Below are 11,096 nucleotides of genomic sequence, written 5' to 3'. Positions count from 1 at the left end.
GATATTGTCAGCTGTTACAAACCATGGTGTGGAGGTTATAGGGAACCTTGGTAAACCTTGGCTATGGTTTAGAATGATAAATTAAGCCACTATATTTGTCTGCGACTCAGCTTCCTTTTCTAGACAAAGGGAAAATGGTTATCCATATCAATTGGCTTCATTTCCTAGTGTCAAAAACATCTGTAACTGTCAGAACCATCTGAAGTATACATTCACATTGCCACTCACCCAAATAACATATAGTCTAACCTACTATAATATTTTTTGTATGATTATCAACTAAATACTATTTTGGGTATACTTTTTTAGGCAAATCTTTATTTATTTTTTACTAATGCAACTGATTTAAAAAAGGGCATGTCGTAAACATAAAAAATAAATACTTGATCATTACATTGCTACCTACCGTTATAACATTACACTTTTAGGAAAAAACCACCATAAATTATTTTTCCAGAATAAAACTTTCTAACAAGTTACCTATCCTAGGCAATTTATACATAACGAAGTAAACAATATGTGAATTATTCATGATATCAAATCTATGAACACTGTGTCTAAATGGATACATGACTCAGTAGCGTCATAAAGCTACTAGTGTTGAGTCGATTAAGGTATGACTATGATCTGGTCTTGAATGAAGTAATTGAAATTCAGCTTTGCTTTCCGACATTGCCTGTGACTTTCTATACATTTAACCAGTATTTTTTTATTAAACATTTTCAGAGGTTATATTTTACTCGGTGGAAGAAATGTTTTTAAAAACTGCTCAGGACTTTTATTTATTGCAACATTTGCCTGTTCCATTTTTGCTCAGGGTAGGTGGCATAAATTGCAATTGATTGCACAGAGTATGTTACCAGAAAGATTCAAGTTTTAATGAGGCATCTCGCTAGGCAGCAAGTTATACAATGTAGTGCGGAAAGCCGGATACCACTTCAAGTAGAGCAATAAAAATAACTTTCATTTGCAATTTATAAAGTCACTTAAATTGACTTGCTTTCAAATGCTTTTATTAGCATGTAAATGACCTGCCACAAAGCTGTTAAATTATCTATGTGGCAGAGAATATCGTCAGTAACAGTACACTAGGCTTCCTTTTAATAGGTGTTCATTTTTCATCTTAACATGCAGCCATAAATAACCAGTGACGCTTGTGGTTTCCTTATTAAAGGGGAGGGTTAGAGCAATCTTCCCTAACCAGCTGTCCCATGCCAAGGGCGACAACCAGAGGGAGATCGTGGGAGTTACAGGCAACCCATCTAGAGAGCATAAAAGTATGTCTTCTAGTAAGCAATTGCTATGTACCCTCCTTTTCAATATTTGATTCAATTTTTGAAATGTTGCTTACAGTAGTATAATGGTTGACTTGATGCAGGGAAATGGAAACCACAATAACTTATCTGATTTGGCACTTTATTTTTTTAAAGATTTGTTTAATAAAAACAATAGCATCGTGTTAGCTAATTAACCTTTAGCCATGCATAGTATATATACCTATACAGGAATAGGCCAAGACTTGTTTTTCATAAACCACATTTTTAATATTAACAGAATAAAAAAAAGCCAAAAATACATGTTGCATTCCCTCCCTAGGAAGAAAGGAAATCATAAACTTTGTTGCTTCTTCTAAAGCAGCGGTGTCAAGCTGCCGGCCTGGCTGTGCTGACCCCAGCTCCGGCAATGCAAAAAAAGTCACAATACGTTGCGACACTAGTGGTTCTAAAGCAACGTAATTTTTTCTCTATTAAATTACAAATCAGATCCTAGATTTTCATTTCTCACCTGAACTGTAAAGCTAGATCATTGCATCTTTTACGTTGTAAAAGATGTAAAATGATTGTGCATAAAAATATTAGCCTTTCAGTCCACATAGTAATTAGTGTTTTTTTCCCAATAATCCACTGGACATTTTATTAGGCTAAGAATACTTGAGATTTAAATACTAAAAATGGAAGAGGCCTCTCATATATGTACCTGTGTTATTTCCTACCTATATCATATTTAGGTAGTTTCTTCCATGGAAAATACACTCTTATTCATATCAATCTGGATTCATATTAATAAATCAGATCTATCCTATGTAATAGAAAATTAACAATGGTTTATCCTATGAGGTGATCTGTAAGGGAATAACTCTCGTCTTCACCCCTTTAGGCTCCTATTCAAAACAAGCTAGATCTATAACCACATTACGCAGAGTACATATTTCCATGTTTCATACAGGCATATCTCTAATATCCAGAAGGTTTTCTATCACAGGTTAAACTTGAATGGGTATTTTGGATATTACCAGCCCCAGGTTTACCACACCACTTCTAAAACCACCCTGGACTTCCCTCTATATTATTGAGGACAGCTATTACTAGACAGAATCAGATTATCATTTTTGCTCTTACCAACAGGTCTTTTTGAAATGCAAATTTGTTCCTACTTTGCAAGGATAAAAATAATTTAAGGCTGTGAACCATGGTTCTAAGCATGTAGATGGGTCAAGAATGACAGAGTACCTCTTAGCATATAAAGCAGAATTAACTGTCCCATCTTTTTACAGTAAAAAACTAGAGCAAGCAACCACCTGTGGCATGGAATTCAGAAATGAGCAAAGTGTAAGTAAAGAGTAATTGGAGCAGGCCTCGTTATAGCACACATGCATATGATAAATATTTGTTATTGAATTTACTATTAAACTCAAACCAGAAATCACCGAGGAGTGAGGAGAGATGAGTGCTATAACCATAAATTGGGGTCCCCAAACCCTGGGCCATGGCCCACTACCAGGCTGTAGCCTATTTAGAAACAGGCTATGTGAGAAATGGGTCAGCACACATGTGCAGCTCCACTTGCGTATGTGGCGGACCAGCACGTGCATGCACAGCTCCATTCACACAAGTGATGGGCCAATGTGCGTAGTGGGCCACCACTTGCGCGGCCCAGTTCTCCTCTCCCATCCAACCTCCAAGCCGCAAAGGTTGGCGACCGCTGCCGTACATGATTTGCTGAATTTATTTCCTTCTATAATAAAGTTTAGAAAATAATGGGCTTTTCTAGGAAAAAAGTACAAAAATAAGTTCATAATTTTAAACTGAGATCAGAGCTTAATTAGCCCTGAGATATAGTACTACTGTTGCCTTCTTCTCCAAATGTGACCCAATGGCTGAAATCCCTTGGACAGGAGTGTTTCAAATTTTGTGAAGCAGGAGATGGATTCGCTGGTAATGGCTGAACCACTGGCTGGCAAGCAACAAAGTCTACTTCCAGGTCTAACAAATTGGTGTTTTCCATTGGACAATGATTGTCTGAAGCTTGCTGTTGTTGCTGAATCCGTAAGGGAGGAGTTGGCTGTTGGTCACCAACTAACTCTAAATCAGTCTGCCTCAATAGCTTAGCATCATTGTCTTTTGAGCTAATCACAACTGTCGAAGCAAGCAGAGAGGGTTCACTCAGAGAAGATGGAAATGCATCAAAATCCTGCGTTGTGGAAAAATGTGCTGGAAAGTTGTTATTGTTGGAATTGAATGTCAGCCCTTTTAGAAACAGATTGTTGCTGTTCTGGAGTACTTGCAGATGAAAATCAGGAGGAGCCGACTTCTTTCTCCTAGGGGGAACTCTTGGAGCCCGAGTCAAATTCAGAGAAGGAATATGAGAACTTTCCTCTAAAAGAGACAAGGTAGTTGCTTGCTTTTCATTGCTGCTGCTCCTCTCAACGATTTTGCCAGGATGCATTGTCCTTGGTTTAGGAATGGGGACAGTCTTAAGGGAACCAGTAACAGGTGTGGTTTCGAGACATGATTCTGGGGACGCAGAGGAGAAGTGACCCAAGGTTTGTTCAAGCTGCTCTTCTGGAGAATGAGGCTGAGAAAAAAAATAGATAATTGTTTTTCAACCAACCTCTCATTAGAAACAGCAAGCTGCCCAGAGTTGCCTCTGGACCAGATGGGCAGCACATACATTTAAGAAAACGAACAAACTTTTTTCTCTTGTTCTCAAGGGTTTATGTGTAATACAAATGCCAGCGCAGTTTGCTGCTCCTATACTATACATCTGAAGAATCTATTTAATATATGTGGTTTGAAATCGTAATAGTCCTCTGATATGTAGCAATAACCCTTGCAGGATTTTTACAATTTTTTAAGCCAAAGGGTAGCATGGAGAACAAATTGCTACAAAAATCCTACAATATAGCCTACTGTTTAATGTTACAAAGCAGAATTCCCAGTTAAAAATCTCCCAAATCTTGTTTTGGGGGCAGATTAATTTGTCAATTTTGTTTATCCTCCACCCCGAGACACGTGCTTTTTCATCCCAATTCTGCACACAGCATTTGTATCTTATGAGCAGACATTTGGTTTCCTTCAAAGCCCCTACATCTACGCAAAACAGAAAACGCAAAGAGTAAGTCGAAGAACTTTTGAAAGTGGGTGAAAATCTTCTAAATTAATTTCTCATATTTGATAACAACTGTTTTCATGTTAAATAAACCTTGTTATTTTAACCTTCTGTTCCTTTCCCCCACCCACAATTAGAAATTCAAATCTTTAGATCTCTAGCTGGAAATCACCAAATAGTTGTAACATTTTTGTTGACATTTTGGGAGAACATTTTTAGGATTTGGGAGAAGGAGTTGCTAGGCATCTTTAAAGGTACCAAGGTACACCATTCCTTTACCCTGAGAATCTTTTGTTTTATGTCTACAATTGTTGGAGCATGACATGCAGAATGAAGGTAAGAAAGCTGCAGAAATTTAAAAGCAGAGGTGCAGTGGGCTTGTTTTTTTAATAGAAGGGAAGACTTGACAGTTTGGAAGTGGAGAGTTATTTGCTTCCCATTTCTCCCCCTCTGCCTTTCCTCCCCCCAAGCAAATGTTGATAATCAATATGTAAATGGAATACAGCACCGCAGTGCAACTCAGAAAAAACGATAGCCCCAAACTCTCCACAATATGTGCAATTACCTCCAAATCCCATAGATATTCATTTTAATGTTCCTGAGATCAAGAGATAAAACTGAAGAGCAGTGGCCGCATGAGGGTTAGAGTTAGCATAACTTCAAAATTCATTTCAGCAAAGCCCCGTGTTGGGAGAGTTCTGGGGTTCAAAGCTAAAACAATCCATCACAAACTACAATCTCTCTTGTTTTCTTCTCTTCCTCTCCAAACCCTGGAGGAGTTTTCTCTTATGTTGCATTTCTAAAATGGATTGCTTGTCACTCCACATTTCAAATTACCAATGAAGCTACAGGAGAATTCAGATTTTGATTTAGCCTGAGTTGGAATATCGCTACTTGAATCAGATTTCCCCCACCCCCAATCTATTAAGGGTTCAGTTTAACAAAATGTACACTTGCATAAATCACAAGAAAAACTTGAAGCGTTTTCACAGTTCTTCCCTCAGCTCTCAGTTAAGGCAGCACGTATTTCTTACACTTGTTTTAGAGGAGGTCTATAGGGAAGACATTAAAGTTCAGTCTTTCCAAATATATCTCAGAGACAAAACAAAAACAAAAAACCCCAAAACCCTGAAGTTCTTGTAACTTACTTGCAAACACTAAATATGCAATCTATATTAAGGGACACTTTCTGCGCAGAGGGAAGAGCCTTACACTGTCACTTACACATCCTGGTTTAACTCCCATCTTCTGCAAAGGTGCAGGTTTTTTTGTAGCTGGGACTTTAGGTGGGGGGCGCTGTGGTATGAGAACTGGGGCTGGCTGGAGGCCCTGAAGAGGTGCTGGCTTTGGGCCACCGGGAATGAATTCAGGTTTAGTCACAGTCTGAGTTCTTGCCGGAATGGAAGCCAAGGATTCCTGGGGTGTCACTGAAATACAAAAGCATGCATTCGGTTTCTTTAATGCATTCAATATATCCAAAGTAGCACGTGTGTCATGGTTCCGACAGATGAAACTCTTCAAAGAACTTCGAGGCATTGTTTACTTAAGGAATCTTTATTCAAGTTGCATGGCATCGGCAGGTACATGGTCGAAGCCGAAATTTGAATTCCCCTCCCCTGAGCACATAGTATCAAAGCACAATTCCCTCCTCCAATTAACAGTCATAAATCACATTCTCCAATTAGTTTGAATTGCAGGCTTTCCCTCCTTTTTTCTAACCCGCCAATTCTTATCATCTCTTATTTCAAGCTCTGAATTCACACACTAGTACAATATTGTTATGGCTAACTCCCACCACATTCCGCCTCCTCCCACAGCATCATCTAATTCTAAGAATAAAGTATAAGAAAGAAAAAGGCTGCATCTTCATATGTTGTCAAAGCAAGAACATCCAATGGTAGCAGCGTTGACAACGTGTTTTTAACAATACATATTACTGCTTGTATAAAACCTGCCAACACCTAGGCTGAAAATTGCACATCAAAGAAAATTAATTTTACCAGCCTTACTAATTGATAAACCAAGGAAGAATAAATAACAATTTGAATTTCCATTTATTTTATTGGCATAGAAAAATCATTCTCAGCATCATCTGCTTCCTTCTCAATTCAGAATGTGAGGAAATGTTTTGCAAAGCGTTTCTTGTTGGAAATGTGTTGATGTGCCTAACTTTTTAAGTGTTCACATCTATATTGTGAAATAAAATCAACATGTTAAAATGACAATCAACCTTTACTAAACAGTGCTTAAAAGTAATGTGTTAGGTGCAGTTAAATCTGGAACCCATCCTAATTACTCAATTCAGGAAAAGTTGGGGAGAAGGATTGTGAGATGCTACCAGACTGAGACAGGAAGAATGGTGGTTCCTGTGCAAATGGAATTTATTAGCACAGATTTCGTTGGAAAAGAGTATTTTTGTCTATACTATCTTTGAAGCCTTACTATTCTACCTTTTATTTCCTATTTCATTCTCTAATCCTATTTTTTTATATTATATAAGCTATTTGCCAACTTTCTTTAATAAAGCTTGTGTACCTATTATGCTTTAACTTTTGCTTAACTTGCCTCTTTTTTCTGGATTTACAACTCTATCCTCCTCCTTCTCTATTCTGCCTTTGGCTTGTTATGACTGGTTGATTCTGGACTGAGGTGGTCTCTTCTTGGCTGTTACTGCTTGGTGGAGCTCTAGGTCTTCAGGTGTATTTTCTAGAGTTTCCAGCGCCTGAGAATTTTATCAATACTAGTGATGAATAATGTTCTGGGATGCTCTGAACTTGACCATAGTTGGGACACTCTGTGTTGCTAGAACCTAGGCGTGTTACTAGTATTACTACATCCACCAGCATCTGTGCCTCCAGCAAGAACTCAGTTACGGTAGGTGTTCTGTTAGAGCTGATACGCCAATTTTGCCCCTTTCTTGTCAATCCCAAGACTTTCTTCTCAGCTTTTTAAACTCCAATTCAAAGCATCCCAGAAGGTGGCTATCCAGCTTTGATTTAAACCCATTCAATGAAGAGGAACTTCCTTTGAGGAATTAGTTCTGCTGATAAATTGCTCTTCGTATAAGAATTTTCCTAATGCAATCTGTAACCAGTCCATTATTCTGTATCCTGCCTTTTGAATGAGAGGGAACAGATGGTAAATTTTCTTCTGTGTGACATGTTTTCAAATATTTGAAGAGTGCTGTCGTGTTCCTGCTCAGCCGTCTTCCTCACTTTTCAATCATGCCATCTTCTTCAATCTCCTTCCGTATGTCCAAGGTTTTAGTCCCTAGGTCATTCTCGTTGGCTTTTTTTGAACCTGTCTCAGTTTCTCTGAATCCTTTTTAACTGTAGTGCCGTAAGCCAAACACAATAATTGACATGGATCAAAGCCAAATAAAGTGGAACAATTCCCATGGTTCTATTGATGTAACCTAGTTACATTTGCCTTTTTTGGAGCCAGATCACTATTCCCAGATCTTTTTAACATGTACAATTACCAAGCTACGTAGCTCTTATCCCATACTTGTGGGTTTGATTTTTTTGTTTTCTAAATAAAAATATCATCAAAGCTTCTAACAGAAAACTGGCCATACCTCCTTTTGCTTGCATCAGACACCGAATAGCTTCCTCGGCTTCTTCTGGGGTGGTGGTTTTGATCTGTTTTACGTTATACGGCTTACTAATTCCAGTTCGTGATTTTGGCTTCCAGGAAAATGTAAAAACAGAAAAGAAATAAAAAGAGAGTCTAGAGGGAAGATAAACCCAACAGCTGTCCCTTCTATAAAGCAGTATATAAACATAAGAATAGCCTTGGGTTTTTTTTCAGGGGATCATCATTTTTTTACTCGATATGCCTTCATGAAACTTAACTTTTAGCATATAGAGGATCATCTCCTCTTATATATTCCTTTCCTTTCCTTAGTTGCTGCCACCAAACATGTATTTATTAATTAAAATATTCTTTGTTTAGTTTCTACTTAAACATATTTCTACTTAAACATATTCAGAGCAGCTATTAATGTTCCCCAGCCTGGTGCTCTCTGGACATGAATGATAGTTTCCATCAACCCAGGTAGATGGCCATTGGAGATTATGGCAGTCCCAATAATCCCAAAAGCACTAAATTTCAGTGCCTTATATTTTCCAAAAAAATATCCTATTTAGAGTGCTGGTAGTGGTGATTTAGAGCTCAAGATCTTCTTGGTATTTTGGTGCTTCTCATAAGAGAAGCTTAGTTTAACATTATACTGAGTAAAGTGATTTTTTTTTTCTTATCAGTACTTGAAATGATTGTACTGAACTACTCACAGGGTGCTGTGGTGCTCCTGGAAGAAGCTTTGCTGTATCCAAAATGGAGGACAAGGAGCAGCTTCCTGAAGAGATGGAACCATCTGATGGGGATTTTTTAATGGGCACTGCAGCTGTAGGAAAAACACATAAAATACATTGCTTAGAAATGGAAATTTGGGGCTCAATTGTGGTTGTAAAATCAAGGACTACCTATATATAGTTCAAGCAGATGCAACAGCCAGCTAAAAAGTCAGATAGAAACAGATGCAGATATCACTGACCAAATCAATTTCATGTCCTGCCACTTAAGCACAATTTGGACAACAGTGTGAAATGGTTCTCCAGAATGTTCTTTGTACAGGGCACCAATTCAGCTTTTCTTGGCAAAGGATTTAGAAAAAATTAGATGCAGAAATATTCTTGTGCACAGTATTTGCAACCTTGCTTTCCTCATGTACTCAGGACTCTCATTTCAAAAAACTTGAATTTTTTTCCCCCGCACCAAGTAGACGTTCTTGGAGGAAAAACACAAACTCTGACCTGGTGGGGGAGGTCGCTGGGGAGGCTGAGGCTGCCGAGGTCTACCGGGCACGGATAGAGACCTGTTTGGGGAGCGATGACAGAACTCCACACTTCCTTCAAACTCTGGTTTCAGTTCAACCAAGTCAGCATCATCTAGTGAACATGGCAAAAAGAATAGAAAAACAGAAAAACAAAATGCTACTGAGAAAAACGGATGACACTGAAATTAACCAGGAAGGAAGGAAACTGAGAAATAACCATACAACACCTAAGATGTGTTTGCTTCATGGGGAAAATTCCCAAGGATTCTTTGAGCCACATTCAATTATTGACATCTATCAAAGAGCAATGTATCAGAGTTAAAGCAACTGATCCAGTCATTGCCTCCTGTTATTCCTAGTGGTGAAACAATTAGTCATAAGGCAGATTAGTCAGGAATCAAGTGGCCTGTTTTGCTAATCCTCCATGAATGATGGCACAAAGTTTGAGCTACGTGACTGACTCAGAAAGCATAATAACAGAGATTTCCAAAACCGATATGAGTGCAAATAACGTCCCCAAAGCAGTAAAGGCAAAAGTTATGGATGGCATAGACATTCACACACCTAAACCACCGTAATCAAGTTTGCTCATTAATCCTTAAGAAGAGCTCAAATTAAATTACGATATATCTCCAGGGCAACATCTCCCTGTCCCACAAAGTCTCAGTCGTTAACGGAAACACCTATTATATCATTAATTATCTGAATAGCTGTAACATAGAGATAACTTTGTCTACGTAATTGGGTTTACTTATTCCAATAAAAAAGCCTTCTTTGAATGACCCAACCAACTTTTATGACTATGGCTTCATTTGTCTTTCATCATGAAAGGATACCTTTATACAGACATGGTTTTCTTCCAGCGACATGTGACTTGTTTGCATGTATGGTAGACGCCATGCTCACATATTCTGATCCATCTCCCAATTCTTCCATTGTTGATACTGTTTCTGTTTCAAATGGTCCGGGACGCAACGTTTCATCCAAATAATCATCTTCCTCATCTAAGATATCACCTAAATTGGAAAGTGTTGCAGTGGAATGAGGAAGTTAAAGAAATGTTGTTTTCTTCCAATATTTCAGCTAAAACAAAGGGGATTGGGTTTTTTTTTACAAATTATTTTGATCTGCAAAGAGAATAGCAACCCATCTTAGTCAGCCTCCATGGAGAAAGAGCCCTCCTGACCAAACCTTATACTTTTTACCTACATCTTAGGCCACGTACCTTCTGATTCATAATCTAAACTTAAAAAATCAAAGTTTTCTTCCAGCAGACAGGAATTTGCTGTGGGTGACATAGGAGCAATACTGTCGCGTTTCCTAGCAATTTCCTCTTGAAGGCCTTTCAGCCAATCTTTGGTTTTAGGACAAATCTTCACAATCCTGCCTTTAATCTAGACATAAAATCCCAATACATTATTTTTCCTGTAGTAAAACAAACTATTACTCATAAGCAAGACCCAGATATTAACACAAAGCAAAGCAATGGGGGGGGGGTAGTCCTCAACTTACTATCACAATTGAGCCCCAACATTTCTGTTGCTAAGTGTAATATTGGTGAAATGAATTCTGCCCCGTTTTACGACCTTGTTATAGTTGTTAAGTGAGTCACTGAAGTTGTTAAATTAGTAACATGGTTATTAAGTGAATCTGGCTTCCCCACTGATTTTGCATGTAAAAAGGTTGCAGAAGGTGATCACATGACCCTGAGACACTGAAGCCGTCACAAATACGAGTCAATTGCCAAGCATCTTAATTTTGATCATGTGACCCTGGGGATGCTGCAACGATCGTAAGTGTGAAAAATCAGTCATTAAATCACTTTTTTCAGTTCACTTGTAACTTTGGACGGTCACTAAATAAACTGTTT

At 38.2% G+C, this 11,096-nt stretch overlaps 1 protein-coding gene across 4 annotated transcripts in view; it reads right to left on the bottom strand.

Moving 5' to 3' along the window:
• Positions 1-301: 301 nt before the first annotated feature.
• Positions 302-11,096, bottom strand: part of SYNJ2 (synaptojanin 2) — a 58,469-nt gene continuing 47,674 nt past the window's right edge. For 2 of the 4 annotated variants that reach the window (XM_039358339.1, XM_039358341.1), the window contains exons 21-27: positions 10,452-10,620; positions 10,063-10,242; positions 9,204-9,338; positions 8,682-8,794; positions 7,967-8,075; positions 5,602-5,816; positions 302-3,855 (exon numbers count right to left, since the gene is read on the bottom strand). In XM_039358339.1, the coding sequence (XP_039214273.1) occupies positions 3,103-3,855; positions 5,602-5,816; positions 7,967-8,075; positions 8,682-8,794; positions 9,204-9,338; positions 10,063-10,242; positions 10,452-10,620 (1,674 nt within the window). In that variant the 3' untranslated portion in view covers positions 302-3,102. Of the gene's footprint in view, positions 3,856-5,601; positions 5,817-7,966; positions 8,080-8,681; positions 8,795-9,203; positions 9,339-10,062; positions 10,243-10,451; positions 10,621-11,096 lie in introns of those variants that run through there. The other 2 variants (XM_039358340.1, XR_005558539.1) reach the window with 2 other exon arrangements.

The sequence above is a fragment of the Crotalus tigris genome, unplaced genomic scaffold, assembly GCF_016545835.1.
Source record: "Crotalus tigris isolate CLP2741 ecotype Arizona unplaced genomic scaffold, ASM1654583v1 scf7180000019007.31208882:3723066, whole genome shotgun sequence".
Taxonomy (NCBI): Eukaryota; Metazoa; Chordata; class Lepidosauria; order Squamata; family Viperidae; genus Crotalus; species Crotalus tigris.
This window is presented reverse-complemented; position numbering and strand designations above follow the sequence as displayed.